Source organism: Vipera ursinii (genome assembly GCF_947247035.1).
Source record: "Vipera ursinii genome assembly, chromosome: 1".
In the NCBI taxonomy this organism is placed as follows: domain Eukaryota; kingdom Metazoa; phylum Chordata; class Lepidosauria; order Squamata; family Viperidae; genus Vipera; species Vipera ursinii.
This window is the reverse complement of record NC_139512.1, coordinates 182,640,885-182,661,187: the sequence shown is the minus strand read 5'-3', so window position 1 is coordinate 182,661,187 and position 20,303 is coordinate 182,640,885. Positions and strand designations below refer to the sequence as shown.

General features: G+C 43.0%; 1 protein-coding gene across 1 annotated transcript in view; it reads right to left on the bottom strand.

The window, feature by feature from the left end:
• SPAG16 (sperm associated antigen 16) overlaps positions 1-20,303 on the bottom strand; it is a gene marked incomplete at its 5' end in the record, with an annotated part of 332,741 nt that overhangs the window by 149,443 nt on the left and 162,995 nt on the right. The window contains 2 exons of the mRNA XM_083354597.1: positions 32-217; positions 15,699-15,842. Of these exons, the coding sequence (XP_083210723.1) occupies positions 32-217; positions 15,699-15,842 (330 nt within the window). The remainder of the gene's footprint in view (positions 1-31; positions 218-15,698; positions 15,843-20,303) is intronic.

Sequence of the window (20,303 nt, the reverse complement as noted above, 5' to 3'; positions counted from 1 at the left end):
AAAAATAAAGAGATTATAAACAGTCACATACCTCTTCAGGTCCCAGACTTTGCTTGTTTCATCCATAGAGGCAGATGCGACAAAATCACCACATGAATGCCAAGAACAATCCAACACTGCATAGCTATGACCTTCTAGTGTTAGAATGCAGCCACCCTTCGTGAAGTCCCATACACGAACTGTTTTGTCTCCGCTTGAAGTAACAAGTTTGGATCCACTGTCATGGAAAAACATAAATCTGAATTAGAACTTTAGGAAAGTTTTTGCACAGCTGTTCAACTAAATTTTTCCAAGTCAATATGATGAAAATCTCCATTTTTCACACTACTAGTATTGCTATTACTATTATTTATATATTATTTTCAAATGCTCAAAGAAATGTAATACTTTATATTTTTACTTTATACGAATATATAGTATACTGTTGATTGAAGCTGTGGAAAAGGTTGGCTAATCTTGTTAAGTACCACATTAATGACAAAGCAGAGTAAGGTGCAACTCAAACATGATGGAAGAGGAATTGAGCTTAAGTGTGATCCCAGTAATATACAGAGGATTGGTTCCATTTTTTAAACCAAGGCGTTCAAGAAGGAAATTAATTTTTCTACTTAAAATGTGTAATAGTTTAAACCAAGCACATGCAGACATCACACACACACACACATCATAATATAATCTAAGATCCAGCAAACCCAGACCTCCTCTATCTTTAGAATCTTGTAGCAACTTGTATTTAATTCTTTTTTTTTATTTTGCCAAATAAATTTAGATATAAGTAGCTATAAGATTCTTTAGATAGAGGAGGTCTGGGTTTGCTGGATATTAGATTATATTATGATGCATGTTATCTGGTATGGTTAAAAGATTGGATAACTTTAAAAAATTCAAGGCTATTAGACCTCGAAGATTTTGATTTGAGATTTGGGTGGCATGTCTATCTGTGGTATGACGAAGTAAAAGTTAACCCTGGTTTCAAGATTCATGTTATTAGGCAATTGGTTGCATGTGTATGGTGGAAGTATAAAAGACGATTACCTGCTAAAGTGCCATCTATCACCTTAGGAAACATTACATAGAACAGAGATGATTTTGGAATGAAAATGGAAGACATTTTGAGACTTATTGATATTTGAAAAAGAGGGATTTAAGATAAAGACAAGAGAACAACTAATAAGTGAAGGTTTTGCTTGTGATTAATGTAATTATTATAGAACTTTTGTAAGATTTAAATTTGATAAAAAAAGTTTTATTTTCACAAGACCTAAATCTGAATTGGACATTAATTTATGTTCTGGAGTTGACCACTTGATTTCTAAAGTATATAAAATGCTACGTAAGAAGAACCCAGAAGATGAATATGTTAAAAACTGTATTGCAAAATGGGCAAAAAAAAATATGGATATAATACAGGTAGTCCCCGAGGTACGAACCGAATGGAGCCTTAGGCTCATAAGTCAAAAAAATTCATCAAATGAATCAGACTCAATTTTACAAATTTTTAAAATCAAATTTATTAATTAAATCAAATGGGCTGTTAAATGAACAAAGATCTGACTTACTATTTCCTCTGATAGCTGTCATGTTAACTGAACTGGGAGGGTTTCCCACTAGCCTATCAGCTGTTTCCGGTGTGCTCAGGAACTAAATTGCCTCCAATTTAACTTGGAGCCATTGAAGTTTCTTTTTTAAAAAATAACAACTACTGCTAGCCACCTCAAGTGTCTTCAGCTAGCTGCCCAGGGGGATGGGGGGTGGGTGGGGCCATTGCTCTAAAAAACAAAGACTCTTAATTAGCTTAAGAGTTTCCAGCCAGGCATCCAGAGGGAGATGGGAGACAAATCTGCAAAACTGTTGACTTGCAATGGTAACAGAGATGGAAGGGACCTTGTGGTCATCTAGTTTAACTCACTGCTCTCACAAGAGAGTATTTCTGATAAATGCATATCCAGTCTCTTCTTAAAAGCTTCCACTGATGGGGCACCCACAACTTCTGGAGGCAATTTAAATTTAAAACCTACAGACTACAGCAGGGGTGTCAAACTGCTGGCCCACGGGCTAGGCGCGTCACAAAAACCATGCCCACCCCATTGCCGGCAATGGGGAAAAAGCTCCGATATGTCGCATGATGTCATGTGACTGTCAATGCTGCTAACATCAAATGTTATTGCTTGACAAGAGATGAAGAAGCAGCCATTTCATATGTTAAACTTGTGTATAGCTTTCAGAGATTGAGTTTAAGGTCGGGAGGGGGGAAGAGGAGGATTGTACCTTCAAGGCCATCTGAAATTAAAGAAGATAAGAACTTGGCGAGTTTTCTAACGGAAGGGAAACTGATTCTTTAAATTAATTGGAGAATAAGATTAATGACAAAATTAGAAAGGTGGAGAATTGTGTTTTAATATATTGTGCAAGAGGCGGAGATTTCAGATTCCAGCTTCGTTCGAGCAACCATTTGCTGGTATATTAGGCTGAATAAAGGACTTTTAAGGTAAACAATGCCTCAAGAGTCACTTGAAAAGCCCACACATCGGAAACTTGACAGTGACGTTGCGAGTTTGACATGTCTGGACTACAGTAATATATGCTAATCTCCAAAATAAAAGCTCAATAGTTTGCAAACACAATACTTTACAAAATGCAGTACTTAAAAAGCAGAGCAGTTCCCAAAGTGCCTACAAACAAACACTATAGAGTAACAAAAAAATATTTTAAAATACTTACAGAAGTAATTCTACCACTTGAGCCCAGGAAGTAGCAGATTGCAGCAAAAGAAAAACCAGTGCCGGCTCAGCTCTTATTTGGCCATGTGACCAGGGAAAAAAAAACATTTCTGGCTGAACGGCCCAGGAAAGTCAGAGAGATAAAAATGGCTGTCGCTGTAGTAGAAACTAAACCAAGTCCCATGGCTACACAGGCCTCTTTTTGGTCGTAATTTTGAATTTCTAATGTACCTTTTCTGAATTAATTTGTTTTTGTGAAAACTCGCTAAATAAATGCTCGTACCTGGGGGATTACCTATATAATGCTAGATAAATCAGAGAATGTTTGGACAAATGAACTAAAATTCACATTAAATTGTACTTTGAAAGAAAACTTTTACAAAATGATTTGCCATTGGAACTTGACCCCAGATAGAATAGTAAAAATATATAAAGGAATTTCTAATAAGTGCTAGAAATGTAATCAAAATCCAGGTTCATTTTATCGTCTGTGGCAGTCTTGCAAATATGTAAAAACATACTGGATAAACATAACAATGACAATGCAAAAACAAAATTAAAATACAATTAATGAAACTTAAAGCTTTTCTTTTTGGTATGATGGACAAGCCAATTAAAAAACAATTAATGGGGTGCTATTCCTTCACATGGTGATGTTTGTGAGGATTGTACATGCCAAACACTGGAAAGAAAAAGGGATGCAGAAGGTTGAAGAATGGATTTTGAAATTGACTGACTAGACAGCTTTATAAGAGACTGGAAACCGCTTCAGACTTTCTACGTGCTAAATATAGTAATATATGGTTAACAGAGGGATTTGAGGATTAGTGTAATTTTTAGCTCAACCTTTTGACTGCTTTTCATATATATGGATACAATACATACACACACGCACACATATACACATACATATATGTATATGGAGGATAATGTAGTGCTTTTTCTTTTCTTTCAGCACCTAGCCAGGGTAGATCCTGCATGTCAAATGTTAAACATTTAAAGGGCTGAATGTATGCTTTTGTTTTGTTTCATTTTGCTTGTTTGTTTTATTGTTTTGTATTTTATTCTCTAAATAAAACAATAAATAAATATTTAAAAAAAAGTTTGATGCATTATGATCAGTTTCAGTTTCAAACTGACAAAACATGCAAGGAACATTTGTTAATCAACTCCATAGAAAGACTAAAACTATTGTTATTGAGATCCTGTACCATTATTTTAAATTTTTCAATGTTGTGTGGAAAGTCAGCCCCACAGAGAAGAAAATATTAAAAGGACAGAAAAATATATTTCCTCAAAGGATCTTAAAGAGGCAGAAAAGCATGTCCAGTTTTTCTTAATAGCCCCAAGTCTCCCTCCCCCAAGCAGAAACCGGCTCTGTAGAAATGCAGATGTAAACTATTCAGGAAGGTTGAAGCTAAAAGATTAAGAAGACAAAGACAGCTAAAATCTACACAGCCTGCCCAAACTCTAAGACAGGACATAATAGGATTAGCCCACAGATACCAAAGGGGCATAGTCAGACTCAGGCCAAAAGTACATGACACAGGAAATACAAAACCTCAAACAGGAACAGGAAACAACCTCAAGAGCCCCAGAGGGTATAAAAACCCACACCCTACATGTGCTGTTTCTCTTTTCTTCCAGAGCCATCTTTCTGTCTGGCTCTCCTCTTCAATAAACTGCAACCTTCTTTCTAAAGCAGTCGCTATGTTGTTTATTCCTGGCTTGGACTGAACCATGATGAAGACTTTTCCTTCAACAATTGTTTGAGAATTTAAATAGCCAGTACTATTGTAATGATTAAAGAGTTGGACTAGGACTAGAAAAACTACTCTATATATACTTGCAGGTAAGTCATTCACAGATTTTGGTGGTGTATTTTGGAATCTAAAATTCTTGGCTTATGTACTTATAGTTATGGTAGGTTCTGCTCGAGCTACCTCATGGGTTGTAATTGTAGGAATAAAGCAAAAGCAAAATAAAGCAAAAGTAAAAGCAAAATAAAGCCATGTAGGCTGCCTTGAAGAAATCTACCCCATAATCCTATAGAGCAGGGGTCCTCAATCCCTGGTCTGTGGACCAGTACCACACAGCTAGAGGCATGCGGTGAATCTGCAGGGGTCTGGGCAGGGGTGGGAGAGTGGCAGGGCAGAAGCCGGGTTGCTTAGTGCAAAGGTTCTCCAGCAGCTGCGCTTGCAACTGGCTTGAAACATCTGAGCTCAGTGTCCTTCCTCCTCTTCCTCCTCCTGCTTTATGTACTCTCTCTTCTTCTGCCTCCTCCTCCTCTTCCTGCTTTTCTCTCCCTCCTGCTACTTTTTCTTCCTCCTCTTCTTCCTCACTTTCCTTCTCTCCCCCTCCTGGCATCCCAGCTGGGCTTCTGCTCCCTTCGTGCAAGTCTTCAAGTTTGCAAGGCAAGCACGCTCCAGCCCAACTTGCAACCGGGGACTTCCCAAAACCTTGTTGGAGGGGGTTCCCTTCCATGGTATGTGTTTGTGAAGGTTCTCGTTCTCTCTCTCTCTCTCTCTCTCTCTCTCTCTCTCTCTCTCTCTCTCTCTCTCTCTCTCTCTCTCTCTCTCTCTCTCTCTCTCTCTCTCTCTTCCAGAGGAGATTAAGCAGTCCCAGTCACTACCCGGGCACAAGCCAAAATGAAAACCCAACTAGCTGATGATTTAAAGGGTATTCTAAAGACAGCTTTGGAGGAGGATGAGTGGTTACAAATGTACAAGGAAGAATGTACAATGCTAGATGGTCTAGCTTGTGTGGAAGCCAAACTATATGTACCACAAAGCCAACGATTAATGGTTCTAGAAAAAAGCCATGATTCAAAAGTGGCTGGGCATTTTGGCTGCCCTGCACCTAATCAAGCAGCAATTTTGGTGACCATCACTGAATAAGGACATAGAAAGCTATGTGACTAGCTGCCAAGAGATGACAAGGAAAAACACCCAAGCTTCTCCAGCCAGTAACAGAGCCCTAAGCCCCATTGAAAGAGATATCAATGGACTTTATTGCAGAACTGCTTGAATGCTTGGGTAATACAGTGATCTGGGTGATAACTGATCTGTTCTCCAAGCAGGTGCACTTTATACCCTGTTAAAAATTCCCGTCAGCACGTGTTTTCATGCAGTACATCTATTGGCTGCATGGTGCTCCAGAAAGAATAATCTCAAATTGCAGAGTTCAATTACTTTGCACCTTCAGCAGGAGTTCCCTAAAACTTTTGGGGACCACTCAGGGGCTCAGCTCCTCGCATCATCACTAATGGGGGATGCGAGAGGGCCAATTGCATCCAAGAGTAGTACCTCAGATGCTATATTAAATACCAACAGGACAATTGGACAGACCTCCTCCCTTTCATGGAAGTTGTCTATAATAACTCTGTGCACGTTAGCACCAGGTTCACTCCATTTAAAGTGGCCACAGGACAAGAATTTGTAGCTATCCTTGAATTACCTCAGGCGACCCCATTGACTGCATGGCTGAAAGATTTGGTTTTGCATAGAAGAGATAGTTAGAAATGAAATATAAATGGATTCTGACATTTTGCCCCCCTTTAAAAATAGGAGAGATCCACCTATACAGGAAATAAAAATATAGATGGTAGCCTGGTTTGCTGGGATATTCTGTATGAAACCTCTTTAGCAACTTAGGTGCATTGATGTGAAGTTTATGGACCCACTCGTTTTCTGAGGAGGGAAGGTGTTTTCAAGTTGCTAGGCATTGAATTGCTCCATGGTACTTTCTAGAATCTAGGATTTCTTTTACCTTGAAGTGTTGTTCTCCTTCAACCATGATAGGAGGTGGTGATGGTGGGGTTTTTGGCCATAAGGGTGACTGTTGTTCCCTTTTTAGCAAACTGCAGTGAAATATTGGGTGTATTTGCCTAAGATTTTTGGGTAGTTCTAATTTTACTGTTACTGGGTTTATGATTCTTTTAATTAGAAAAGGTCCAATATATTTTGGTCCGAGTTTTTTACAGGATTGTAGGAATTTTAGGTATTTTCTAGATAAATATATCTCTCTCCTACCCTGAATGGTGTGGGTTTGACTCTTTTTGTCTGCCTGTGCTTTGTATGCTTCCTAGCTTTGTCTAAAGCTTTCCTAATGATTGTCCAGGTGTTTTGCAATTGTGCAATCCATTCTTTCAGCAATGGGATTTCCAGTTCGTTTGGGATTAGTTCTGGCATAGGGTTGAAACTTTGACCGGTGGCTATTTGAAATGGAGTGTAGCCTGTGCTGGAGTGGATTGCATTATTGTAAGCAACTTCTGTGAAGGGGAATAAGTCCGTCCAATTTGTTTCGTGGAAATTAATAAAGCATCTTAAGTATTGTTCCAGTACTGAGTTCCCGCGTTTTGATTGACCATTCCCCTGAGGATGATGACTAGATGTCAGTCCCTGAGTAGTTCGTAAGAGGAATAAAAATTTCTTCCAAAACTTTGATGTAAATTGCACTCCCCTATCAGATATGATGTGTTAGGGTGCTCCATGCAGTCTATAAATGTGCTGCACGAATAGTTTCACTAAGGTTTTTGTGGTGGGAATCTTTTGGCAAGGGATAAAGTGCACCTGTTTGGAAAACAAATCCATAAACCCCCAGATGAAAGTGTTCCCGTTGCTATCTGGTAATTCCACTATAAAATCCATGGCTATTTCTTTCCAGGGGGCTGAGGGTTTCACCACTGGTTGTAACAGTCTGGGCGACTTCCCCTGCAGCCTCTTAGCCATTGTGCATGTTTGGCAGCTGGCCACATAGCTTTCTATGTCCTTTTTCATGGATGGCCACCAAAATTGCCTTTTAGTTAAATGTAAAGTTTTTACAAACCCAAAATGTCCTGCTGATTTTGTATCATGGCACAACTGCATGAAATTGAACCTCTGGGTGGCAGGTATGTATAACTTCTCCCCCACCCAGGGTAGTCCGTCTTTGATTGTGCACACGTCTATTTTTCTGGAACCATTCATCTGTTTCCAAGAACTTTCGGAATTTGATTCCAGTTTGGCTATCCAGCTGCGGCTTTATTTTAGCTTGGGCCCTGGTGGTTACTGCCAGTTGTTGTTCAGGTATAAGTGGTTTAGAGTCAGTGGCTCGTGTGCTGTTATATTGGGGCATGCAAGATAATGCATCCGCCAGAAATTCTTTTCCCCCGGTAAGTGTTTATGTGTGAAAAGGAATCGGTGAAAATGTTGAGACCAGCGGGCTTGCTTAGGAGTGAGTTTCCTGGGTGTTTTTAATGCTTCCAAATTTTTGTGGTCTGTCCAGACCTGGAAGGGGATTTTATTTCCTTCAAGGAAATGTCAACATGTAACTAATGACCACCTCACAGTGTATGCCTACTTTTCCTGCACAGCCCAACATTGTTCTGTCTCTGTGAGTTTCCTGTACATATATGCACATGGTTGCAATGCCCCCTCATCATTTTCCTGTAATAATACAGCTCCCACCACATCATTTGCATCTGCCTGTATTACAAAAGGTTTATCAGGATCTGGGTGTCTCAGTACGGGTTCGGCCTCCCAAATTCCACTTGACATTCCATTGTCCACTTCAGGGGCTGGCTGGGTTTCACTGGGGGACCCCCCTTCATTTTCAACATGTTTGTGAGGGGCAGGGCTATTTGGGCAAACAAAGGGATGAATTGGTGGTAGACATTTGCAAACCCCAGGAAACTTTGAAATTGTATGGGGTGGTACCCATTCTAATACAAGATACAAAAACAGATCATGCCAGACAAATCTTATTGCATTCTTTGACCAAATTGTTGTGACAAAATTAGTGGATCAGATGAATGCTGTAGATATAATTTACTTGGACTTCAGTAAGGCATTTGATAAAGTAGATCAAACCTTCTACTTGATTAGATAGAAAAATGTGGTTTAGACAAAATCACCGCCAGATGGATTTGTAGCTGGCTGACCGGCCGTACTCAGTGTGTGGTCCTCAATGGAACCACATCTACATCAAGGAAGTATGTAGTGGGGTGCCCCAGGGCTCTGTTCTGGGCCTAGTGCTCTTCAACATCTTCATCAATGATTTGGACAAAGGGATAAATGGAGAACTCATCAAATTTGCAGACGACACCAAGCTGGCAGGAATAGCCAACACTCCAGAAGATAGGCTAAAGATACAGGAGGATCTAAACAAATTTGAACACTGGGCACTATCTAACAAAATGAAATTCAATGGCAAAAAATGTAAGGTTCTACATTTAGGAAAGAAAAATTAAATGTACAGGTATAGTATAGTGGGTACCTTGCTCAATAGTAGTAACTGTGAGAAGGATCTCGGAGTCCTAGTGGACAATCACTTAAATATGAGCCAGCAATGTGCTGCAGCTGCCAAAAAAGCCAACACAATGCTAGGCTGCATTAACAGAGGAATAGAATCAAGATCACGTGAAGTATTAATACCACTTTAGAATGCCTTGCTAAGGCCACACTTGGAATACTGCATCCAGTTTTGGTCATCACGATGTAAAAAAGATGATGAGACTCTAGAAAGAGTACAGAGAAGAGCAACAAGGGTGATTAGGAGACTGGAGACTAAAACATATAAAGAACGGCTGCTGGAATTGGGTATGTCTAGTTTATGTCTAGGGACGTGGTGGCTCAGTGGGTTAGGACGCTGAGCTTGTCGATCAGAAGGTCGGCAGTTGGGCGGGCGAATCCTGAGTGCTGCATAGCAGAGTGAGCGCCTGTTATTCGTCCCAGCTTCTGCCAACCTAGCAGTTCGAAAGCACGTAAAAATGCATATAGAAAAATAGGGACCACTACGGTGGGAAGGTAACAGCGTTCCGTGCGCCTTTGGCATCTAGTCATGCCGGCCACATGACCACGGAGACATCCTCGGACAAGCGCTGGCTCTTCGGCTTTGAAACGGAGATGAGCACCAGCCCCTAGAGTTGGAAACGACTAGCACGCACGTGCGGGGGAACCTTTATCTTTACCTAGTTTAATGAAGAGAAGGACAAGGGGGGACATGATAGCAGTGTTCCAATATCTCAGGGGCTGCCCTAAAGAAGAGGGACTCAAGCTATTCTCCAAAGTGCCCAAAGGCAGGACAAGAAGCAATGAATGGAAACTAATCAAGGAGAGAAGCAACCTAGAACTAAGGAGAAACTTCCTGACAGTTAGAACAATTAACCAGTGGAACAACCTGCCTCCAGAAGCTGTGAATGCTCCAACACTGGACGTTTTTAAGAAGAGACTGGACAGCCATTTGTCCAAAATGGTATAGGGTTTCCTGCCTGAGCAGGGGGTTGGACTAGATGACCTCCCAGGTCCCTTCCAAGTTTATTATTATTATAATGAGGCAGCGGGTACAGCCAGTCTATTAAGACTTTTATTTTGATGGCTTTGGGCATGGAGGAAGCTAATATAGTCACTGTCTTAACAATAGGTGGAATGGATCCACTTACCAGGGTTTCGGCCTCTGAACTATCCTCCGAGGTGTCCCCTGCCCCTGCGGTGTAGGTCAGAATTCCCTCCCATTATTTGGCAGGGGTTGGGGACTCTACAGCCTCTATCCCCCTCATGGTGGGTTCTTTTGATTTGGCTGGGGGCTTCCCTGATTTCCTGGCTGGTGATGGGTCTGATTTGCACTGAGGGGCTTTTGAGCGGCATTCTGTGGCACAGTGGCTCTCCCATATTTGAAATAGCCCACTCACTTTTTAGCTGTAGCCAGTGGTTTCGCTGGCTCACGCATCTGCTCGGGGGGCAGGAGGCCCCATGATTTTCCTTGGCAGTGCCTCTTCAGTAGCTCTATCTTTGCCTCCTCTGCCAGGACGTACCAGTCATCAAGGTGGTGTGGGTCCCCTCGAGGCAGGCAAGCATCATACATGTCATAGTTTAGGCCATCTTTGAAATGGCTAAGGAGGATATCTTCTGGCCAGTTCAGCTTGTTGGCAATGGCCCGGAATTCTTGTGTATATTCAGCCACCAGCCATCTGCCCTCCTCACTGTCTTGATTCTCTCCCGGGCCTTACGATCAGCCAAAGGATCCCCGAATCACTTTCTCAAGGATGACATGGACCGGTTGAAGTCGTTGAGTTCTGGGGCGTTGGAGTCATGCAGGTTCACCACCCAGTCTGCGGCCAGTCTGTCCAGGGCAGATTGCATGATGTGGATGCGGGCTCTGTCACTGGGGATGTCCTGTCCGTATTCTTCCATATAATTAAGGACTTGAGTTAGGAAAAACCCCAAGCGTGGGGGCTCCTCCTTGAATTTCGCTTACAGAGGTGGGAGTCTTTGATTGGATCGGTGCCTTCACTACTGGTGGTATTGCCTCCCATCCTGATCCCCATCCGCAGGTCGGTGGGGGGTGGGTGCTGCTGAGGTGGTAGCTTCAGTTTCAGTGGACGTCTGTGGTGCTGCAGGTTCCGGATCCCCCCCACTGTCTCTCCAGCTGTAGCTCCAGGCGCTGGTGCAGCTGTGGTACTCAGGTTTCTCCACTCTTAGAGAGCCAAGGTTTCTTTTCATCAGGTCAATAGCTTTCTCTAGGATCCAGTCTGCGTGTGGTGCATAACTCCTGTCCTTTCTGCTGATGTGCAGGGAGTTTTCCATCCTTGCTTCCATTTGGGTTGGTGGCTGCCCTGTCTCAGGGTCACTTTCCTTGATACCTTTTCCCACTTGCATTTATTTATTTATTTATTTATTTATTTATTTATATTTATATTTATATTTATATTTATATACTGCCCTTTTCCTCGATACCTTTTCCCACTTGCATTTATTTATTTATTTATTTATGTATTTATTTATTTATTTATTTATTTATTTATTTATTTATTTATTTATTTATACTGCCCTTTCCCGAAGGACTCAGGGCGGTTTACAGGGTGATTAAAATGAAAAATACAAAAGTTAAAAAGAATTTAAAAAAATTATATCAATCCCTGAACAAATAAAAACCCCAGTTAAAATTAAAATTAAAATTCTCAGCCTGGGCCAGAGAGCTCAAAGAGCCAGGTCTTCAGGTCCCGGCGGAATGAACGGAGTTCGGGGGCAGTCCTAAGCTCCACGGGCAGCTGGTTCCAAAGGGCAGGCGCACCCACTGAGAAGGCCCTCCCCCTGGGTGTTATTCGCCGGCAATCTCTTACTGGCGGTACCTTGAGAGGACCCACCCTGTGGGAGTGCACTGGACGAAGGGAGCTTGATGCCGGCAGCAGGTGTTCCCTCAGATATCCCGGACCTCACCATTTAGGGCTTTATAGGTCATCACCAGCACCTTGAATCTCACCTGGAGGGCAACCGGAAGCCAATGCAGCTCGCGGAGTAGAGGTGTTACATGGGAGTATCGGGAAACCCCCATCACAACTCGCGCGGCCGCATTCTGCACCAGCTGAAGCCTCTGAGTGGTCCTCAAGGGCAGCCCCATGTAGAGAGCGTTGCAGTAGTCTAAACGGGAGGTCACGAGCGCATGAGTGACTGTGCGTAGGGCATCTCGGTCCAGATAGGGTCGCAACTGGCACACCAGGAGAACCTGGGCAAAACCCCCCCTGGTCACGGCTCCTATATGGTCTTCAAAATTGAGCAGTGAATCCAGGAGAATGCCCAAGTTGCGAGCCCTATCAATGGGGGGTAACACCTCACCCCCCATCGTTAGAGGTGGAATAGTCTGGTTAACCTGAGATGCCGATATGCACAGCCACTCAGTCTTGGCAGGATTGAGACGAAGCCTGTTTCTCCCCATCCAGACCTGGACCGACTCCAGGCAACGGCACATCACGGCGAGGGCATCGCTGGGTTGGTATGGGGTGGAAAGAAAAAGTTGGGTATCATCAGCGTACTAATGATACCCCACCCTGAAACCATGAATGATCTCACCCAGCGGCTTCATATAGATGTTGAACAGGAGGGGCGAGAGAACTGACCCCTGAGGAACTCCACAAACAAGAGGCCTTGGGGTAGATCTCTGCCCTCCCATCAACACCGACTGCGAGCGGCCCAGGAGATAGGAGAACCACTGTAAAACGGTGCCTCCCACTCCCAACCCCCTGAGACGCCGCAGTAGGATACCATGGTCGATGGTATCAAAAGCCGCTGAGATATCTAATAGGACCAGGACAGAGGAACAACCCCTGTCCCGAGCCCGCCAGAGATCATTCACCAGCGCGACCAATGCCATCTCAGGAGAACCAGCTCTCGTTCCGGACTCACGGCCACGACCATTGCCCACTGGGACGTGTAGGCCGTCCCCTGGCAGGTGAGGAGACCGGGAACGGGTTCCCAGGGGAATGCAGCGCCAGTGCTTGTCCTGAGTCCCTCCCCCTTCCGCCGGGAGGCCCTGCTGCCCCCAGGTCCACCCTGGCACCCCTCCTCGGGCTGCTGCTCGGGTGCTGGGCATCTGCCGGCTGCACCACCGTACGGCCGCACCCCGGCCTTCCGGACGGCCCCGGAGGCTGCTGGGCCGCGTGGGCGTCTACGCTCTTCCCCGGCTTGCTGGTGGAATGTGGGCACCGGCGGCTGTTCCCGAGGGCCGGCGAGTCACTCTGCGGCCCCTCCAGCTGATGGGCGGGTGGTTGCAGGGCCGTCTCACCGGCTGCACTCTCCTCCGGCTCGTCGGCTTGTCGGCTGCTCCCGGGGCCCGGTAAGTTATTCCGCGGCTTCTCCAGGCATCGGGCGTGTGGCTGCCGAGCTATTACAGCAGCTGCGCGCCTCCCCGGCTCTTCGGGAGACCGCGGGCACCGGCGGCTGGTCTCAGGGGCCGGTAAGGGATTCCGCGGCTTCCCCAGGCGTCGGGCGGGCGGCCGCTGGGCTGTTACGGCGGCTGCGTGCTTTCCTGGCTCTTCAGGAGGCAGCGGGCACCAGCGGCTGGTCTCGGGGGCCGGTAAGGGATTCCGCGGCTTCCCCAGGCGTCGGGCGGCCGGCCGCTGGGCTGTTACGGTGGCTGCGCGCTTTCCCGGCTGTTCGGGAGGCAGCGGGCACCGGTGGCTGGTCTCGGGGGCCGGTGGGTCGCTCCGCGGCCTCTCTGAATGTTGGGCGTGCCGGGCCCGACATCCGGGCCTGAAACCCGATTGGTACGGGTCCAGATAATCAGTTTCCTCCAGGAACAGAGGAAGCTGATGCGCCACCACACTCTCAACAATCTTCGCCAAAAAGCGAAGGTTGGAGACTGGACGATAGTTATTTAAAACAGCCGGGTCCAGGACAGGTTTTTTTCCTTCCAACACCCATCGACCACTGCGGTTTGTGCTCACACATCTCCACCGCCTCTTCCCTGGAGGAATATGATGCTTCAGCTCCTGATAGTTGGTGGGATTTTGGTCAGGGAGAAAGCTCCCTTTCCATGAGGCTTCCCTTCTTCCTTGCCTCATTGCTAGACATTGTATTTTTTGCAAAGTCCCCCAGTAAGTTTCTTCCTTCCAGGTTGACTCTTAATGCAGATCCTGTCTAATGTCAGAACCCACTTCAGCCCATATCTTAAGAAAGAAGGAGTCTTGGAGACAAGGTTTTCCAAGTAGGAACTTTTACTAAGAAAGAAATTGGAGATAGGCATAGTAGACAGGATCTGAAGAATCCCCTCACAGTGTTGTGATTCAGGGTCAGCCTGTGGGTTCGGCAGTTGGGTCGGACGACTCAGAGGAGGAGGGGGGTGTTGAAGACCTTGCTGAGGGGGTTGAAGATCTTGCTGATGATAGCCCTCAGCCAGGCTCCTCCCACTTGGTCACCACGGAGACCCAGCTGTATGAGCCTGACAGTGTGGATGAAGATGACCCACAGCTGGCCCTGTTCAAGGACGCCCGACGCAGGAGGCAGTCAATTAGGAGTAAACAGAGGAAGGCAATGGGGCTTCTTGGAAGGAGGCAGAGAGAAGCCACACCCTGAACTCTATATAAGGGGCATGTCTGGGAGGGCTGGTTTGCTGAAGGCAACCGCTCGGATGGTTCATGTTTCTTAAAGCTCCTGTTTCTTGGTTCGTGTCTTGTTTGTTTTTGTAGCTATAAATTTGGCAGGCGTAATTCCAGCCTCTTGCGGTTTGTAAAGGGGTTGACCCTGCCTTTTCTGCAGGGCCGGTAGCAGGCTGGTACAGAACACACAGATCAATATTTTTAAAGTGTCCCCAAGTAAACCCCACCCCACAGTTCATTTGGTCAGTTCCAGATCAGCCAATCTCCAGGTGGTAAGCCCCTTGTGGGAAAGGAGAGACAAAGTTCGTTCGTAGCAGGATCATTTCCACCCCCTCACATTCCATCCGGAGAAACAAACCAGATTCCAGAGGCTTTCATTCTTCCCTTTCCACCCTCTTTCCTAGCTGCCCGCAAGATAAGGGGGAATGCCTAGTGAGAGAGTAATTGATTATATTGTGATGGATAGCAGGCAGGCAGAATAAACAAAAAGTTGCTTGTTCCCTCTCCTCCTTGGGAATAGCAGAATCCAGGGGAGGGTGAGATTTGGGTTTTGCACAGAAGAGAAAGTTAGAAATGAAATATAAATGGATTCTGACACTGGCTATGGGGGCCTCACAGGCATCCTGTCATCAAAAGAAGAAGAGGGGAAGGAGGAAAGAGGGAAAAATGAAGGGGAAATAAAGCTTTGTATGTATGTGATAGGAAATCAGGAGTGGGGGAATGACAGGTTAGAAGGACCAGAGCAGCTGGAACCTGTTGTACCAGCATCCCACAGCCAGAATGTATGTGGATTACCCCTAAACGTCTCAGAGTTCTACAAACATCTTGATGAGGTCTGGTTAGTTGGAAACGGACTGGTCGGGGGGGGGGGGAGGAATGGCCTGATGGCAAACCTACACTTTATTTTTGTATCCAGCAAGCATGATGATTTCAGAGCTGGCTTGAATTTACTCCAAGAATCACTCTTAGCTTTAACCAAATAGAGTTGAAGGTTTTTTCCCCCTAAGGGATTGGATTGGAAAAGGTCTGACATACAGAAGCATGTGGACTAAAATTTAAAATGTACTGAAAGTAAATCAGTTTTAATAGGTTAAGGCCTAAAAGAATCTATGCTAGTTTCCACTTACCTTGGATGGAAGCAGCATCCAGAAATCCAATCTGTGTGACCTTCGCCCTTCACGATAATGTTCCCATTAGGAAAAGCCCACATTTTCCATAAGTGATCATCACTTCCAGTGACAACAATGTCTTTTCTTGGATGTAAAGCCAAGCTGCAAGTAGCAAATAGAGAAAGTGATGATTAAAACTGGACAAAAAATGATATAGTTAAGAAACTGGACTGAAAGAGCTCAGAGACTAACATCACTTAGGTTCTGTTTCCCATTCTTTGCTAAGCTAAGCCTTGCTCTCAAAAAAACTGTTTCTAGCATAACTTAGCATAATGTGGGAACGGAGCTAGAAATGACCAGAGATCAACACAGAAGATATTTAGATCTGAAAAGCCCAACACATCTTCACTTTCTCTTCACTTTATTTGTCTCTTGAGAAACCTATATGCAGGTCAAGAAGCAACAGTGAGAACTGGACACGGAACCCCTGATTGGTTCAAAATTGGGAAAGGAGTCCGGCAAGAGCCTTGGTGGAGCAGTGGGCTAATGCCTCCTTAAGTAACACCAGCTGCCTGTAGTTAGTGCAGGTTCGCATCCCACCAGGCTCAAGGTTGACTCAGCCTTCCATCTTTCCGAGGTAGGCAAAATGAGGACCCAGATTGTTGGGGGCAATAAGCTGACTTTGTAATAATGCCGCTTAATAAGCAGATATATACATAGAATGAAGGCTATTGCTAAGCACATTGTGCTTTAGATTGTAAGCCGCCCTGAGTCTTCGGAGAAGGGCGGGATATAAATGGGATTTTTTTTTTAAAAAGACTCTATACTGTCAACCTGCCTATGCAGAGAACATCATGAGAAAGGCAGGGCTAGATAAATGAAAAGTTGGAATTAAGATTGCCGGGAGAAATATCAACAACCTAAGATATGCAGATGATACCACTCTAAATGGCAGAAAGTGAAGAAGAACTAAAGAGCCTCTTGTTGCAGGTGAAGAAGGAGAGTACAAAAGTTGGGTTGAAACTTAACATTACGAAAACCAAGATCATGGCATCTGGCCCTCTCAATTCCTGGCAAATAGGTGGGGAAGAAATGGAGGTAGTGACAGATTTTATTTTCCTGGGCTCCAAGATCACTGCAGATGGGGACTGTAGCCAAGAAATTAAAAGATGCTTGCTCCTAGCGAGGAAAGCCATGGCAAATCTAGACAGCACACTAAAAAGCAGAGACATCACCCTGTCAACAAAAGTGCGTATAGTCAAGGCTATGGTCTTCCCAGTTGCAATGTATGGCAGTGAAAGTTGGACCATAAGAAAGGCTGAGCGTCAAAGAATTGAGGCCTTTGAACTATGGTGCTGGAGAAGACTCCTTGGACTGCAAGGCGATCAAACTGGTCAGTCCTAGAGGAGATCAATCCTGACAGCTCTTTAGAAGGCCAGATCCTGAAGTTGAAACTCAAATGCTTTGGCCACCTAATGAGAAGGTAGGACTCACTGGAGAAGAACCTAATGCTGGGAAAGATTGAGGGCAATAGAAGAAGGGGACGACAGAGAATGAGGTGGCTGCATGGAGTCACTGAAGCAGTAGGTGTGAGCTTAAATGGACTCCAGAAGATAGTAGAGGACAGGAAGGCCTGGAGGAATGTTGTCCATGGGGTCACAATGGGTCAGACACGACTTCGCAGCTAACAACAACAACAACAACTATATTACCACAAAGGAGCATGACTGTGAATTCCAACCCACCCCCAAATCAGTGTCCTTTTGACACATTTTTATACTGTGTATCTGTACATATATCTGCCAAAAGGCATATTCCAAGAAACAGTAGGACTAAGGGGAAAAAAGGAATTGGTATTAGTTGAACTAATATCATTAAATAAAAATAATTATCTGTGAAAAGTATCCCTTTTATAAAATTAATATTTGCTTTTCACATACTGTTACATATAGAAATATACATGCAACTTCCCTCTAAGAAAAATAGCAAAAGAAGGGGGAAAAGATAGTACCAGGATTTTGTCAGAACAGTAAATAAAAAACTTTTGCTCTTAACACATGTGCTTCAGGAGATAACATGAAATATGAAGAAAGGCATTTGAAAAATATTACTACATCCACTTCAATCTCTTAAATATAAAGGTTTTTCTAAAATTTCTACAAATAATAATCACATCAATATCATGCTTCTTTTCTATCTGGTCATCTTTGTTGCCTCGTCATAAATCCTGTTTACAATTCTTATTTAAATTTGTTTTCCCTACAATGTTCAAAACATTCTTACTGGTTAAGGTTTTATCAAGATTAATTGCATTTAAGTATTTAAATCTATTTTCTTCATACAGGCCATCCCAACACTTTTACATTTCTCATGTCTTAAAAAGTAAAAAAAAGACAAAACAAAAAACAAGAGAGAAAAGAATAAGAAAATAATATACTACTTTAAATACATATCCCTCGTAAACTAATATACATTTATTTCCAAACTTTTTCTGTTCTTTTTACCCATAATTAAACATTAAGAAAGAAAGACTCTTGGACTCTAAGACATAGATGATAGAGGGTATAATAGAAAGGATCTGAAAAATCCCCTCACAGATCGATATTTTTAAAGTGTCCCCAAGCAAAACCCCACCTCTCAGTTCATTTGGTCAGTTCCGGATCAGTCAAGTTTCAGGTGGCAAGCCCCTTGTGGGAAAGGGAGAACCATCAGTCCATTCATAGCACAATCACTCCCTCCCCTTCACATTCCATCCTGAGAAACAAACCAGAATCCCTCCACCCCCTTTCTTAGTTGCTCATAAGATCAGAGAGAGAGAATGACTCTCATCGATCTTATTGTGATGGGTAACAGGCAGGCTAGATACATCTAAGGAGAGGAAATGGAGGCAATAAACTCCCATGTTTATTCCCTTTCCTCCTTGGGAATGGCAGAATCCAAGGAGGGGTGAGATTTGGGTTTGCACAGAAGGAGAGTTAGAAATGAAATATAAATGGATTCTGACAATATGTTTAATCTTTATATGTTCCATTTAATAAATCCAATCATCTAATCTTTTAACTCTATTCAAAATTTTTTTTAAAATTAACCAAAGTCAACTACATTTAAATATCTAAAACATTTTCTTTATATTGTCCATCCCAAACATTTTTATATTTCTCATATCAAAAAACAAAGAAAAGAAAGAAAGAATACTATATTACTTAGGAGGTTCATCCCTCTTAAGCTAAAATCTTTCTATTTCTTCAATCATATTAAACATGTGTTTAATTTTTAAATATTCCCTCTGATACATCCCATCATTTAATTCCTCAATTCTCACTTTAGCACTTCTTTTGCCAAACATATTTCCCAATCAATATATTCCATTGAATCAAAGAGTCTTTCCATAATCCTGCAAATGTTATTGTAAGTATAAGAGGCAAATCAAGCAACATGTCTTTGTAAAAATATTTTGCCCCTTCATATTCACTGAAGATCCTGTCTTTTCTTTCTCTCTTAGTTTCTCTCATCATCCCTTGTCTCCCCATTTCTCATGGTACTCCCGACAGCTCTGCAATCCATTTTGTCACATCTTTTCTCTTATCCTCAGATTTATTTTGTAGTCTTAGTACAAGTTATCTTTTCCATGTCCAATGTTTCTTGTAAATCCTTCTCCACTTGAGTCAAGCCATACTTGGTTCCATCTTTAAATCTCTTTCCTCTAATTTATATTCAATTATGTGTAAGTTTTTTTCAGTCAGACCAGTTTGATGCACCTTGGGTTTTTTGAACTTGCTATACTGCAGTTCTATTATTATTTCTTTTGACTTGAAGCTCCAACCTAGGGACGTTAATCAGGGTTCAAGTTACTACTGCAAAACATTGTGTATTCAAATTTCTTTTTGCTGACAAAGCTAGCCATACCCTTTGTGGGATTCAAACCTAGGCAGCCTGCATACTAGGCAGTTGTATTAAACTCTAGGCCACCGAAGCTCGAAATAGCTATCCTAGTCTCCCATTTAACTCTTTGTCAGCAAAAGGAAATTTGAATATTCAGTTATTCACTTGATCTGCTCCCTCTCCATTATTATTATCCTCTGAGAGATATTTTTGACATGAAGTCAAATTGGAGATGGATTCATTTATACTTTCAAAATTATTTTTAATTTCCTCGTGGTTTAAGATCATTGTTGTTGTACATCTCCTCCTGGAAAGTATTTGTTTTTTCTTTGATACATTCTTTCTGCAGATCTCTGATTTTCTATAATAGCCAAAAATCAAGGTTTTCCTTTCTCTGCAAACAGCTTTAGAGTCACAGTTAAGAAAGGTTAGATCTTTAAAAAAGTTTATAGTTCTCATTTTATATGTAGCCCAGAGTGTTTTCTTTTTGTTACAGCTGTTCTCTATTATTAGAACTTTGAAGGTCATAAGAACAGATTAACTTTTCTCAGGCTTTAGTCTTGTATTAGAGCAACTGTTGTTGCAATTTTCATCCACCACTAGATGTCAGCACCTGCTCATTTTTTTCAGTTTTCAACATAAAGAGTTATCTTTTATTTTCATAGTTTAAAATGAAGATCTTAAGAGATTTTAGACAAATAACAAACTTATCCAGATTTAGGTCTTATATTCATTTCATTA